This window comes from Brachyistius frenatus, unplaced genomic scaffold (assembly GCF_029030835.1).
Source record: "Brachyistius frenatus isolate BFR_SWC_R1_liver_20210118 unplaced genomic scaffold, ASM2903083v1 Contig_47, whole genome shotgun sequence".
Classification (NCBI taxonomy): domain Eukaryota; kingdom Metazoa; phylum Chordata; class Actinopteri; family Embiotocidae; genus Brachyistius; species Brachyistius frenatus.
This window is the reverse complement of record NW_027210646.1, coordinates 2,927,396-2,942,740: the sequence shown is the minus strand read 5'-3', so window position 1 is coordinate 2,942,740 and position 15,345 is coordinate 2,927,396. Positions and strand designations below refer to the sequence as shown.

The following is a 15,345-nucleotide window of genomic DNA, read 5'->3' as shown; positions in this document are numbered from 1 at the left end:
TTCAGTGATATTGAGATCCTTAAAATTTAAATGAAAAATAAGATTATAACAACCCAATGTGCAGAAAGCAAGTTTGAAAAGATCCGTGTTGGATCTGAATCCAAAGTTAAACTGAGCTCTGAGGAAGCAAACCAGGACTGAACCATTCGTATCGCAGCGGGGGTGGCTGATTCATTCAGCTTTCACCTCAAACTCGAATGATAGTAAGGTCACAATATGCAACACTTAACACCAGCGAAATAAACAAAACACGAAGTTTTTACATGCAAGATTAAAATGACAAGTCATTTGCTTCTAATGGGACGTATTTGAGTTTTTCTTACCCAGAGAAATAACGTGGTCTGTTCCCTCTTCCATCCAGTTCTCTTTAGTGTTTGCCAATGTTGGAGGTGTAACTGGGGTCTGGCCCTGGACAAAGGTAAAAAATACCTTAAAATATTTGTCCCTTTGTTGCCGGATAGTCTCTGGATTATTCGTCACGTTGTCGCCAGTCAGTATGTGACGTTAGAGTGGACTGAAATCCCCCCCCAGACTTTCGTGGAGGATGGGGGTGGTATGGAGATGCTAGCAAGAGGGGTGCTTCGGCCGATCAGCCATGATGAGCTTTAACCGGCTAAACTAGCGCAACCGGAGGTGGCTAAATAGTATATATTCATCAGGAGACTGCACAGATACGTATTCTTGACGGTACGCGTGCTTGCCCATTCTGTCGGTGTGTTTTTATGAGCTGACATTTGGGGGAAACGCCGTTTTCTCGTTGGTAACGTTAGCTTCCGGCTAAGGTGGACACCGACCGAGGCTGTAGTGTAGGTTTCAGGGGTTGTGCAGGTTCTGTCAGTCAACCCTGAACGCTGCACCACCTCCGTACTCAACCAGCTGGGGAAGACAACCATGGACAAAGGTTGCTGTTTCAACACTGTATGCGTGCATGTTACTGCGAGACAGCTTAAGAAAGCCAAAGAGAGAGAGAGAGAGAGAGAGAGATTGTGACACCCCCCACTCCCCCCACCGAGAAACCTCCACGGGCAATGCACCGACAATATATACAGGGGGGGGGGGGGGGGGGGGGGGGAAAAAAACAACTTGGATTACATGCAGTGAATTAAGGTCATGCCACACAGGACCAAATGCAACGTATCTTGTTTGTATAGTCGATGTCAGTTGTTTTATGGATATGCAAACTTGCACTGTTGCTAACACCAGTCCAAAGCCTGGTCCTAAACCGGTGACACCTGTAGTCATGTTTGCAGGCTGAAGGCCATGAAAACCCCTGAAATCACGAATAAGAAATCTTGCTCTGCCGACTTGTTTTATATGCGAGCTAAAGCGAAAGACATTGATTTGTGTCAATGTGGTCTAAGGTCTGAATGTGCTAGGTTTGAAATGAAGTCTCCAAAGGGCGAGACACCAGAGTTTCTCCACACTCCAGGAGTTTACTCCTGTGTCTTAACCTTTTGCTCTGACCTCTTGTCAGAAATATTTTCACTAATTTCCCTTCAATGACTGCCACATATCAACGTGGGACATTTTTGGCAAGATGTTGTGACACAGTTTGTACCTTTTTTTTTTTTAAGTGAGTTTTTATAGCCATCTACTCATTCAGCTTTTGTTGATGAAAAACACATGACAATGTATTAAATTACTACTTAGCCACAGGCTACCTGAGTGTTTTGCTTAAATGCTTAAAACACTAAACAAGTTGAATGTGTTTTGTTGACTTTCAGTGGATTGTTGGGCTAACTGCCATTAGTGTTCACTTCTGTCTGCCTGATGTAGGTCTAAGTGCCTCTCTTTAGTCCCAAATAAAAATGTGAATTTAACATTTACTGTCTTCTTCCGGCTGCTGTCACAGGATTCCTCCTTTTCTGGAGAGGTTTGGCAGCAGTAACATGAGCAAAGCTCCTTCAAATAAAGGTTCATTGTCTGGGTGTATTAGCTGCTAGTGGATCAGAATGTGAGATAGGCCCAGAGCTGCTCAGTTTGAAGTCTGTTCTCTTGGCTTAGCCCACAGAAATGTGTCAAAGAACAGTAAAGAACTTTAAATTGTGCAGAAAGTAGTGAGGATTTACATGTGCATGTGTGTGTGGACTCATGCATGAATGCTTAATGGCTAACGATGTAATGCATGAACGGTATATTGTACACTTCATTGGTGAACTTGTCAAACTGCGCAGATTTTGTGCAGGTGTTGAAAGCCCTGATTGCAGTCTAGCAGTGTCAGTGTGGCGCTATCAAAGTTAGAAGTTTTTAATTGTGGTCTCGTTTCAGGAATAGAGCATGGCTCAAGTGAAAGTACAGACCTCAGCGCCCCTGGCTGGTCCTGGCCTCTCCCCCGGAGTTCCCCCGACGGCCATGGCCAGCCCAGGACCCCTGGGTCTGCAGCCCTCCGTCAACGGCACAGGCCCGGCCCCCACACCCGCCTGCCCTGCTCCTGCAGTCGGATATGGGGACGCCCCTGTGTCTGCCTCACCGCCAGGTAGACCACCGACAAAAATAGTTTACATTCGGGGGACGTTGGTTATTATTTTGCATTATAAAGACAATACATTTCATTATTTTAGTTGAAATTGCCAAAGCTAATGGATAATAGATTTAGTGTCTCAGTGTTGCTGGCAATGTACAGTTATTGTGTGATGTTTGTATAACCCTAGTTGTCATATAGTGTTAATATAAATAGTATAGCTAGATGATATTGATATTGATTCAAGCCCTATTGAAACATTTAACTAAACAATCTGCCTTAAGGTTATAATTGTACTTGTGTTTAGTATTTCTTATTAAATTTAAAAAAATTAAAAACTTGAGGGAGGATATTAACTGGCTGACAGTGCTCTTCACTACTCATTGGGTATAATAATCTCACCTAAATTCAAAAGACTTTCTGCCCCAGTGCTTGCGACATAAAATTTTTGAACCTTTTATGAGCTTAATTTGTGATAATATTCATTATTATTGATTGGCTGCACTATAAAAATAGAGCCTTGAATCTCATTTAAGATTCAAGATCCAGTAGCTTTTAGGCAGATCAAAACACCCCTCAACCCCTGCACATCTGGTGAAGGGGAAACAATCTTAAACACTCATGTCTCTCCTACTAATCGACTCATTTGTATATCAAGTAGTTGGTTTTCAGAATTTAGTCTCTTTTGCATAAAAATTAATTACATGTAAAATGTTTGTTTTGTAGCATTTTTGACATGTAAATGCTCCTTGCTCAAATATATGAATATCTCGTGTCCAGTCACGCAATACAATTTTAGAATTCCTTATATTTATTTATTATTATATAAGACATTATAATTATTCATGAATATAGTTTTAACTCTCGTTCAGTCAACGCGTGGCTCACTGCATGGTGTTCTACTCTGTTTCAGGCTCGCCCCAGGAGAACATGGCAAACCCTAAAGAGAAAACTCCAATGTGTTTGGTGAATGAGTTAGCCCGTTTCAACAGGATCCAACCACAGTACAAGCTCCTCAATGAGAGAGGTCCTGCACATGCCAAGGTGAGGAGCTGGGACGTTACAGTAGTCTCAATGTGTGCAGAAAAAGTTTTTTTTTTTTTTTTTTCAGATTCAGCGGTCAAATATTGATAACCAGTAAATATCGATAGAAATCCTTATTGTAGTTTGTGTGTAGTAGTTCAATTTCATGCTTGTTTTGGCTAAACAGATACGTCAAGTGTCCAGTATGTGATCCTGCTTTTTCTTTAGTACTTATGGAACTGCTACCGTATGAGTTGGAGGTGGATGTTGGTAAAAAAAAAAAAAAAAGTAGTCCCTGTCAGGTAATGTCTCCATCCCCTCTGGCTGTTACTGTTTCAGATCTTCACAGTGCAGCTGACTCTTGGGGAGCAGGTGTGGGAGGCAGAGGGCACCAGCATTAAAAAGGCCCAGCACTCCACAGCTGCCAAAGCACTGACTGAGAGTGTCCTTCCCAGGCCAGCGCCTCGCTCCCCTAAAGTTGACGTCAACAGTAATCCAGGTACGGCAACCACACCAGAATCCGACTTTACTGTACAAAGAATGTACCTGTGAAGGATTCCCTTTAAACCCACTTGTTGCCAAAGTCATATTCCTGTAATAGTTTTTTTTTTTTTTACATTTATAAAAGGGTTGTTTTAACTGAGGCACGTTGAATTGAAAATTGTGAATTAATTTGAGGCTCCAGGGGTTAGTGTTAGACATGCCAATACAAATCAATGCCTGTACATGTCTCACTGTGACAAGCCAAAATGTCTACTGTGAAAAAAAACTAAAAGTACATGTTAAACCAAAGTAAATTTAACATAAAATGACCCATTTTTAGCCACAATGCTCAGTGACTGTGTTCGGTACTTAACTAATTAAATCATACAGTGAGGTACAAGGGAAGAACTTGGAAGCATCTTTGTCATAATTCTGATATTTTTTTTCTGTGTACCTCTGCATGACTTTTAGCTCGAATCCATGCAGTTATGCTTGCTTTTTGACTGCAAATTGTAAAACTTCCTGTTTGTTGTTGGATCAGTTCCCTCTATGTTTAATTTAAGACCAAATGTGGTGTTAAAATTCTGCATGTTGTAGGGAGATGGAAAAGGGCTTACAGAGCAAGTTTTGCATTGGGACGTCACTACTTTTCATGTGCACATGTAATCATGAAGGAGAGAGAGGGGAAGAAACATGACTAAGCATTGTGATGCCTGCATTGCCCTTCTGTCTCCAGTGCTGATGGAATGTATCATTATTTTGTTTTTTCACCTGGAGGAGTTTTGCTTCCAGTTGTAGCTCTCAAACTATTAGAGATATTTAAATAATCCGTGTTCAGAACAAAGTCAGTACAGATCCTCTCAGTAACACGTAACGGCAGGTTTTTGTTTTTTATCTCTTGCCAAATGAATACCACTGGGCTTGTCTTGCCTCCCCTGCCCTCTGTGGCGTTGTAGTAGTGACAGACCTCATAGCTTGCTCTTTATGAGATTAAGGAAGTCCCGTGATAGGTTATGCAACATCGGTGTGGGATTAGCGGTGCATGCATCAAGCAGGTAAACGTGCTTGACCATTTTTGGGTGGACATTTTCAGTTTTACAGTTTTAGGTGCAGAGCACAGCTTGCCAAGTCAGTTGCTGGCCCTGTCTATATCCTGAAACTAAATTCGACCTAATCTGTTTTTTTTTTTTTTATTATTAGAGATTACTGTTGTGATTTTTGACATTTTATTCGCTGATGTTACAAAACAAGATTTTTTTTTACATCATTTTAGAGAGTTATTTTTTATTGTCTTGGTTTTAATATTTTCTTCTGCTGGCTTCTGCACACTCCCTCACATAGGCAGTATAACACCCACAGTGGAGCTAAATGGTCTGGCAATGAAGAGAGGGGAGCCAGCTATCTACAGGCCTTTGGATCCCAAGCCCATGCCCAACTACAGAGCAAATTACAACTTCAGAGGGATGTTTAACCAAAGGTCAGTAAAAACCAAAACCAAATTTAACCTCAACTATCGCCTCAACTGTTATTAATTTCATTTTTAAAGCTATATGGTGACGCTTGCTTATTGTTTTAACTTTGGGGGTGAGGCAGTGCACAATGATGCCTGAGAATATGAAGGACTGTTTCAAAGCTAAAATTAGGACTGATTACTGATCACAGTCCCCGTCTTAAACTTTGAAGTTTTGGACTAATGTCAGTACTAAGGGTGATATGGTGTTGACAAAAATGCAGTTTGCATGTGTGATGACTTGTGGCCACACAAACCATTCCAGGTCGTTTTAGTAAAGACCACCTACTTCCACACTGAAAGGCTAAATACAAACAAACAATAATAAAAGGCTAAGTTTGTCATGCTCACCCCTCTTTCAGTTGGAAAACATCAAAATTCGTGGCTTCTTCAGAGTGTAGAGAAATAAAGGTTTAGTTTTGGGTGGCAAATGGCTAATGCACAGAGGACTAGATGATCTTTGAGATTCACCCAGCTTAATGTGGTCTTGATATGGATGACCTCAAACAGCGTTGTTTCTTTGATCCCTCTGGCTCAGATGTGCGTCAGCCATGGCTCTCCACTCCATATGTTTTCTAAACTGATGAATGTGGTGCCCTCATGGGTTCCCTCTGCACTCAGTCTCTGTCAGCCTTCTTTCGTTTTTTTTTTTTTTTTTTTTTTTTGCTGGAGCCATCCAGCCATTTCCAAAACTCCATAAAAGTGCCACAGAGGTGCAATTAATGATCTCCTCTCCCTCCGTGAAGGAATGTTATTTCGGCCTCTGGATTTGTTGGGCTGCCTGCCACCAGACCCAGGTATACTCTGCTACTCTCAGTTAGGAAAAAGCAGGATGCCATTTTAAGGGTTGAGAGGATAAGAACATTATTAACAAAGTAGTTTAAAAAAAAAAAATCATTCTGTGAAAAAAGTACACTGTAAAAGCCAAATGCTACATCTGTTGCATATGTTTTTGGACAGGGCACAAACACTGTGTTTGGTTAATATGTATAAAGGTTTATCACACAGTCTTATCCTTTGTGATAATTTTACTGAAATTTAATCTAAATATTTATATATTTTTTTATCACAGTATTTTACACTATTACTGTTCTAAATATTATTTTAAATTCAGATGCAGGGTGACACATGTTGTGCTGACAACTTAATAGAAGTTGAGTTGTGCGGCTCCAGAAACACACTGTTCCTGAAACAACTCAGATAAAGTCAGTATTCATGTTTGTTTGACATGCTTTGAGTCATTTTCAGGACACATTAAAATTCCCTCCAGATGGCAGTGTTCCCTCATTTTAAAAGTCCTACAACACTGTTTTCCAAAGGTGACTGAGAACCCATTTTGTAACATGTAAATTGGAACGTGGTGAATTTATATAGAGTTTAATGCACTTGTTTTTTTTCCTTGTAATCTGCAAGATTTGAATGCAAAGTTTTCATTATTAAGGCACTAAATGCAGCGACCTGCAAAACAGAAGCCTGTTTGTTATGTCTGTTTTGCTTTTTACATAAACTTTTGCTCAATAAGGTCCTGGTGGTGTATTCTGATGCTTAATGTGCGATTTTGTTTTAAAATATGGACATATTGGCTGAAAAAGTCAGTAATTCATTGGCAGAGTTATGTAACCGAGAGCAGACAGTCTAACATCTGGCTCACATCTACTATTTGATCCATGCAGGAACAAACATGGGGTGAAAGATGAATGTCTTTGGGGTAGAGGAAAAAAATCTGTTTTCCAGCATCTGTCTGTCAATGTCATATGTCACAGTGATGAGTTTCTAAGAGACAGGCCGTATCTATTCCTCATGGTCTTCTTTGTTTTCTTATGCCACTTTATAAGGGAGACAAGAGAGGGGGGAAGAGGATGTGTGTGTCGGAAACAGAAGAGACATGAGAAGACATATATTATCCCAAGGTCACTTATGTTTCCACGAGGTCTCTTTCTCTCAATGTAGTCAAGCCATGGATTAATGAAAGCGAGACCTTCTGAATATGAATTCTTTTCATCAGATGACTGACTATGTGGCAGAGTGACAGGCCATATCCACAATCAGTCACCTTAATGATGCTGTGGGGAAACGAAGGTTTCCACATGCCCATGTCCTTACCTATTATGATGAATAAGAGTGATCCAGAGTCATGTTGATGGAAAATCTGACCATTAAAAGGGCAGCCTGGCTCTGATCCATCAGCACTCTAATCACCACCAAGACCAGTATTGATTCATTCAGAAAGTGCCCTGATGAGGAAATACAGCGATAATATGAAATGTGCATTTATCAGCGTCTTAATGAATCTTATTTATGGCGAAGGACCTGCGCGTAATTCCTTACCATCCAAGTCCATGTTTAAATCAGCGATTCATCTCTGTTATCATGCAGACGTGACCACACCATTGTTCATTCCCAGTGAACAATGGTGCTGCTATGAAACGTGTGGAAATTCAGCCCCAATGATGACCAAAAATGATCATTGTATCGGAGAAATATTTGCGTTATCAAGAAATCTGGTTACATTAACCGTTTTCATGGACAATCCCCAACTCCTGTGTTATCTTTGGAACACCTGACTCCAATGAGTCATACTGGGCTCCTCCAGTTTGTCCACGGCGCTCCCAGCTTTCCTCCTGCTGATCTGATCTCAGGGGGGCGGGGGCGCCTGCATCCTGCATTCTGTCAGAGCTGGAATTTGGATAGGACTTTCCCTGTTAGAGCAAAACTGAGCAATCTGAAGCCGCCCACCCTCATTTGGTTATGACAGTAACATTATGTCAGCTGGAGGAACAGTGGGATGAATGACTGGGGGTGCTTTGCTCTGTGACATTTCCTCCTGTGATGGTGTTCAGATACTGAGCTGGCTGTTACTGCTTTCTCTGTAGGAAACAGAGAGGAAGAATGGGTCACCTGTGCTGACTTGAATTCAATTCCTATTGCATTGGCCAGTGTGGAATCTTTTCCCTGTAGGAGAGCACATAGAGCTCCTAATTTTGAATTTTCTTTTGAAACTTGTCCTAATTGATATATACATTTTTACTGAGGAACATTTCCGCTTGTTAAGGTTTCTCTTGTGATGACAACTCCCATTGAAGTATTACTTGACGCAGTTTACCTCCGCTCTATGCAGAATTTTCGGAGACTTCTTTGCTCCCTGGAAAGGACTGCAGCTTTTCAGCTATTTTTCAGTGTTGTTGCTCTTATTTATATTGTTTCCAGCCCAGTTTTAAACAACCCACCCCACACTATCCCTACTGGGCAGACAAAGTTAGTGGCAAGCTCTACTGGTGCATTTTGCAGATAAACCGGAGGATGAATACTGGACTTACAGGTAGTCAGAAACATGACTCCAACTAAATGTTAATGTTGCTCAGTGTCTGTTGCATTTATAAATAGGCAACATGCTAGATTAGCCACATCTTTTCTTTGAGGTCATAGCTTGTCAATGTTGTGCTGCCCCCTAGAGGCTAAATGCAGGCTTCAATAACAAATCAGTGATTTATCACTGTTTAAGGCTAGGATATTTAATATAAAAAATTTCCACATTTTATTTGCTGTTCTCACCACCAAGAACTTTATCAGTTTAAATCAACATCCTCGTTTATAAAAGCAATGTTTTTTTTGTTTTTTTTATTGTTTAAAAAAAAAAAAAAAAATCTTATGATAAACAGGAAAAACTGTCAGGGATGATATCACCAGTAGGAGATATCAGTCAATAGTGTTAAATACCTAAAAGTAGCTGAGACCATGCCTGTTGATCGTGGCACATAGGGGGTTAAATGCATTACAACTATGTTCTGGACTTGCCTCAGCTATATGGCAGTGCCTTGTGAAATCAATGACATCCTTACACATGCGTTGATGAGGTATGCGTGTGCAGTCTCATGCAAGAAATCTAAAGAGACAGTTGCCCCATGAAAGATGCGTATCCTTGAAAGACGAATACCTCTTATGCCTGCAGGAAATCAGCATAACATCAAACGGCAAAGACGGCAGCACAGACACAAAGAGCACACACAGATACACAGGTGTACTTTGTCATCTACATCTCTAATTGGGCTAACGTGGCCCACTGAAAAGGCAAATCTGCCCACGAGCGCTTTTCTATATTCAACATTTCCTCTCATCTCTTCATATGTGGAGGTATCAGATATCCCCTGAGGTCCTCTTCGCACACGCAGTCATCTTCTTTTTTTTCTTTTTTTTCCTCACTCACTTTCTCCCACTCGCTCTTATTTTCTTTTTTATATAACTCACCGGCCCGTTGGGCTTCACAGTCTCATGCGGCCTGATCGGGACACTGTGTGCTCTTTTGTCCACCCAGGCATTCCACAGATATGGCTTTTCTTATCCATCCCATCATCCACAGCTGCCCAAAAAAGTAAAGGGAGCTGCCAAAGCCCACAAGGTAGACTTCAGAGGACTAACTTTTTATTGCATTACATTTTTTTTTATTTTTTATTTTTTTTTATTTAATCACCACGTATCTTTGAAGATCAGAAAATCAGATGCATTGAGTCAGATAGTGCATAAATTACCATGGGCGACATGCCAGAACGAGGGATGTTATGTCCTAATTGTAAAAATGGGTGTAAACTCATAAAGCAGTGTTTTATTGAAGGGGGTGGAGGAGTGGAACACAAGTCCAACATAAACAAATGCTTGGAATGAGTTGTGTTCAACAGACTCGGTGACACAGAAGTCTAGTCTCCCCTTTCGTCTCCTCTCCTCTGAGTGGAGTTTCGTGTTTGTGTATCCCCGTGTGTTCGCCTGCCCTTCTTTGCCTTGATGCATTGAATTCAGAAATTTCCCTGGCAGGTTATATCAGAAGAAGCACCTTTTGCAATGCCGCCTTGGTGAGTCAGACGAATAAGAAGGCTTCTTCACAATAAATTACTTATTAATATTTTGACAAAAACACCCCACTTACTTGGGTCTCTCCCAGGAAATTGGACTCTACTTTTGCTGCAGAACTCTGAGCGATTATTCTTACCTCCTGGGTGGATGTGCAGTATCAGTGCTGAGCAGTAAATGGCTGTCATCAGAAATAGTTGACGTTTCTGACTGTTTATTGAGAGTCTTTTGGGTCACCCTCTTTTTAGGGCAGTAGCAACCAACGCCGCATGACACGCATCATAACATCTGCACCCATTGTTGGCGTGGATCATCACGGGTTGATGCACATCAAGTGGTCGGGACACACCGCTGTCCTACTTTCCAGTGTTGGTGTGCAGTAAGTCGGCAGAACAGCAGCAATTTCATTACATGAAATTGTATTAAATGTTCCTAAACTGGCCTCTGAAAAAATTAATTTCCGATCCAGTTTATAGTCAAAGATTACACCAGGTGTTTGTACAAATCTGTTATAACTTTAGTCACAGTAATGGAAAAAAAAACAATTCCTTTTTCTGGCAAAATCGATTCAGAGGTTTTAACCACTTTTTGAACTCAGTCCACATCACAATCACCAATAACTGCTGTGGTTGGATCGTCCCTGGAAGATGTGACAAGGAACACAGAAATATCACAAATCTAGTACAAATTTATACTGTTTACTTTGGTTTGAATCAGCAGTAGACACACATTGGAATATGCATCTACTTCTATTAGGACCCATCATTTTGCATCATTATAATTTTTCCTCAGCATGGAAAGTAAAAACTATTTACAAGTGATGCTGCATTTCTTCTTTGGTGGTCCCAAAGCTTGCAAGGAAACAGTGGAGTCAGAGCAACCAATGCGTGTTTCACATCCTGTGGAGTAATTGGTGCTGTGTGTCTTTCTCAGCATAATCAAACCTCAAAAATCCACATTTTTAAGGATATGAAAGTGTGGTAGCTGCTAGTTTGAACCACATTTTCCTCACCTCTGTAAAAAGATGAGGTGATTTAAAGAGGGGTGAGGAATGAAGAGAAAGATAATGAGCTGGAATGGTCCCTTTCCCAAACCATTAACCATTTAGCTCTAAATTTGTTGTTTTTGTTTGTTCAGAGAAATTTTTACTGCACAAACAATAAACAGTGAGCAAAATACACACCAATCTGATGCGCATTTAACCATGGATGCTCATTGATGTTGCTGCTTTAATTTCCAGGGGGACTATATAGTAAAATAGGGTGCATAGCACTACAGAGATGTTAGTAGGAAAACACAAATGATTTGCAGGCATCATAGCCTGCACAGAAACCAACTCATAATAATCAGGCCACAAGAAATTCATAGTAGGAGAATTTTTTTTTTTTTAACAAAGCAATTAGTTTTCCTTCTTAATGGCAATGAACATAAAACAGCAGGTCACATTGTAATATTCTTAATGAGGACAGAAGGGTCTGATTTTAGACTGATCCTCAGCCAGCCATTCCTCTCAAGCAGCCAAGTCTTAACAGTTGGCACTAAAAGGGCACAAGGTCTAAGAAGTGTTTTTAATTTTTTTGCTATGTCACATAAATGCACACATGTTGTAATTGGGTCACACATATTGGCAAGGCTTCTATTACTCACTGATTTGTTTCTGTGCTCAAGAAGTCAGAATTATTCACGCGATGCCTGTTTTCAGTCAGATAATGAAAGAATAGACTATTTTCCAGTGGTTGCCTTTATTATTAGCATGATGAAATCAAGCCTGTTTTTTTTGTTTTTTTTTTTCAAGCTCATTAGTGTTTTCTCTTGGAGCATGCTACCTGTCATCCCTGCAAGTTTGTCATGTTTGGAATCAGTACTTATAAAAGTTGGACAGGAGAGCGATCAGGAGAGCTACATGGGGCTGTGACTTGTCATGAGCCAGGCCTGGAAGGAGGGCACCAAGACAGCACACTGATTACAGAGCTTGCACAAAGAGAGCTGTAATCTCTTGTAGAAAATCAAAACCACAACAAACAGTAAAAACAACAAGCACTGTCAGTTTGGACAATTTAATTAAAACAAGTTATGAAAGCCTTTTGTTTTATGCACTGTGTCTGTTAGTTATTCTTGATTAATATCTGTTGTCGGTGAAAGCAGTGATTTGAGTCGTGTGTATGAGACACCAGCTGTTGGCAGCATAGAGAAGCAGCAGTTCATTACACTGGAGACATATGAGGGAGGAAATGGATTGCTCCCATGGTGAACTTTAATGAAAACCTATAGAATTTAAGGTTTGGCTCTATTAAACCAAGGACTTAAAGCTGTTAGCGACAGGTCAAAGCCTTTAATGACCCTATGTTAACTTGATTTATGATTTCCACCTGTCATTACTATTAGTATTAAGTATGAAGTTTACATTCAAAATGCCACTACAAGATTTCTATTGTAAATTCTTCAGCACTGCTGGTTTGACGCCATGTAAACCTTTTAAATTGTTGACCTTCACAGCGAACACGTGTATCTCTTGTCACAGCTGACTGAGGGGACATCTGATTTATTAATGCTAATTGTGGCTTCTCCAAAACCGTGACAAAGAATTAAGGGGATAATGAGAAACTGTGTGTGTGAGACACACAGTTTCTCATTATCCCCTTAATTCTTTGTTTGCACTTACAGACATCTCTTTTTACTGTCTGCCTCTTCTGTAAACTGTTGAAAACCACAATCATCTGCAAGCTGTAACTATTTACATTTTCAAAGCCCTCAACCAAAACCATTGTCTTTTATTTATATACAGTAATTTAGTCAAAGAATTGTTACACTTGTTTGTAACAGTTTTGTGTGAGCTTGTAAACAAGTGGTTGCTACTTCAGTTGACTCTATAAAAGCTCCTGGTATATCCATGACCCGGTGATGTGGCTGTCATTGCCTTTTTGAGGAAAAGAAATTACAAATATCAGGACATGGGATTAAGGTTATGAAAACTTTTAACTTTAACAGTCTGTTGTTATAGTCAAGGAATCAAAAATAAAAATAGAGCTTCAAATAAGTTACAATCTCTCGTTTATTTTCTCAATCAATTGATCAGATGTTTGGTCTTTTTAAAATGTAGGAAAATGGTTAAGAATGTGGATGAGCGTTTCCCAAAGCCCAATGTGCTGCCTAAAATGTCTTGTTTTGTCCCGACCAAGAATAGTCAGTTTAATATCATGGGGGACGAGGGGAACCATCAAAATATATCTTTAAGAAGCTGAAATTAGAGAATTTTAGCATTTTTATGTTTAAAAAAAAACAAAAACAAAAAACACTCAAAATAGTCACTTGTTAGAATAGTTGGAGGTTACTGGGCGGTCAACGAACTAATCAATTAATCAACTCACTTTTGCAGCTGTACAAATCATTTTCCTCACAAAACCCTTTCAGATAAATCACCAAAAATATAAATATTTGTAAATGGTAATAGAAATCACAATGATGTTGCATCCAGATTATTTGTAGCTGTAGTAAATAATTTGGGCTTTGACATTTGTGGGTTAAAACAACCATAACTTTTCTTTTTGTGTTTCATGTACAGCGGCTGCAAATGATGATATTAATGAGCAATTAGAGCCAAAGAAATGATGTGATTTGAAACCACCTCTCCAGCATCATATTAGATTTGAAAATCGTGTGGTTTGTAACCTCAGGCAGGGTCCAAGGAGCTTTGAGTCCACCCCCAGCACCATAACAGTTAGTGTTTTGAGCACTGTGTTTACTTGACTACATGGGCTATTTTCTCACAACATTATGTATTTTCTACATGAGAAATTGCGTGAGGCTGAAGGGAAGGAGCGCAATCAATGATGGGACACAGAGAATGAAGTATGGAAGTTGGGAGGGAGAGAAAACAAGTAAAGGTCTGGCAGGAGTTTGGAAGAAAGTGCAGCTGGATGAGGATCGAGCTTGTCCAAGTTTTTGCATCTTTTTTTTCCCAGATCTCTTGTCACCCTTTTGCTTCCAGTACAGTCCTGTCCCCTTTACAAGGCTGTGCGTGTGGCTGTAGATTCATGCACGCAGCTATTTATGTTTGCATTAGTGGCCAGTAGATGTCTTGGTGGTCGAACTCAGTTGATGCTGGAGGACAAGTAGGTCGGTACACTCCCTCAATCATGTGCTCTTCTTTGTGTGTGTGTGTGTGTGTGTGTGTGTGTGTGTGTGCGTGCGTGCGTGCGTGCGTGCGTGCGTGTGTGTGTGTGTGTGGTTGGCCCACTTTTTCCCATCTGCAACTCTTTTAAAAAAGTATTCTTTAATTACTTAAAACTACTGCTAGTTGGGGTAAATATAATTGCTCTTTTGCCTTTGTTACATTTTTACAAGGTTTGTTCGATTAAAATTGTATTCAATATGCAATTCTCAACCAAATTGATAACTTTCTGTCTTGAATGACCCTTTTTAGTTTTAATGTTTTGAACCAGAGACGAGAGGCAATCAAAAAGTTCTGAGACTGTTCCTGTTGTGATTAAACAGATCACAGTACAATGATGTGCACAGAGAAGGGGGAAGCTACAAACTTCATGAATACATATTCCAAGTAACGCCGCTCGATCAATATCAGCACCTCAGTTAACATCCGTTACATTCATTTTTGTGAACAGTGGCATGTGCACATTTGTGGTGTCACCATGCACCTGAAACTTTAGCTGAGAGTGCACGTCAGATTTTGTGTTAAATTCTTGGGAAACAGAAAGAAGAGGCAGGGAGCCAAATCCAGTAATCAGACGTGGTGGTTGTGTTGTTGCAGGCAAGAAACTTGCATGTTCACGCTGAGCAGATGCATTCTCACGCTGGGGAACCTAATTTCTATCGCGTCACAGTTCAGATCATTAGCACCAAATATTTTCCCTCAAGACACCTCGTAACATTACAGTTGAATTCTGCTTTGACAATCTGATCCTAAGGGATGAATTCATGGTGCACAACCCTGCATATGTCAAAGAAAACCAGCCTGTTTGCGCTCCTGGCCTGATGTGTTTTTTTCTGTCTCAGACAGTGATGTTCG

General features: G+C 40.3%; 1 protein-coding gene across 6 annotated transcripts in view; it reads left to right on the top strand.

Annotated features, from left to right (window-relative positions):
* The first annotated feature begins 317 nt into the window (after positions 1-317).
* The window catches only part of stau2 (staufen double-stranded RNA binding protein 2), an 85,357-nt gene continuing 70,329 nt past the window's right edge, over positions 318-15,345 (top strand). For 4 of the 6 annotated variants that reach the window (XM_069703709.1, XM_069703707.1, XM_069703708.1 and 1 more), the window contains exons 1-5: positions 318-418; positions 2,269-2,476; positions 3,375-3,505; positions 3,824-3,983; positions 5,309-5,444. In XM_069703709.1, the coding sequence (XP_069559810.1) occupies positions 2,278-2,476; positions 3,375-3,505; positions 3,824-3,983; positions 5,309-5,444 (626 nt within the window). In that variant the 5' untranslated portion in view covers positions 318-418; positions 2,269-2,277. Of the gene's footprint in view, positions 419-476; positions 688-806; positions 902-2,268; positions 2,477-3,374; positions 3,506-3,823; positions 3,984-5,308; positions 5,445-15,345 lie in introns of those variants that run through there. The other 2 variants (XM_069703704.1, XM_069703705.1) reach the window with 2 other exon arrangements.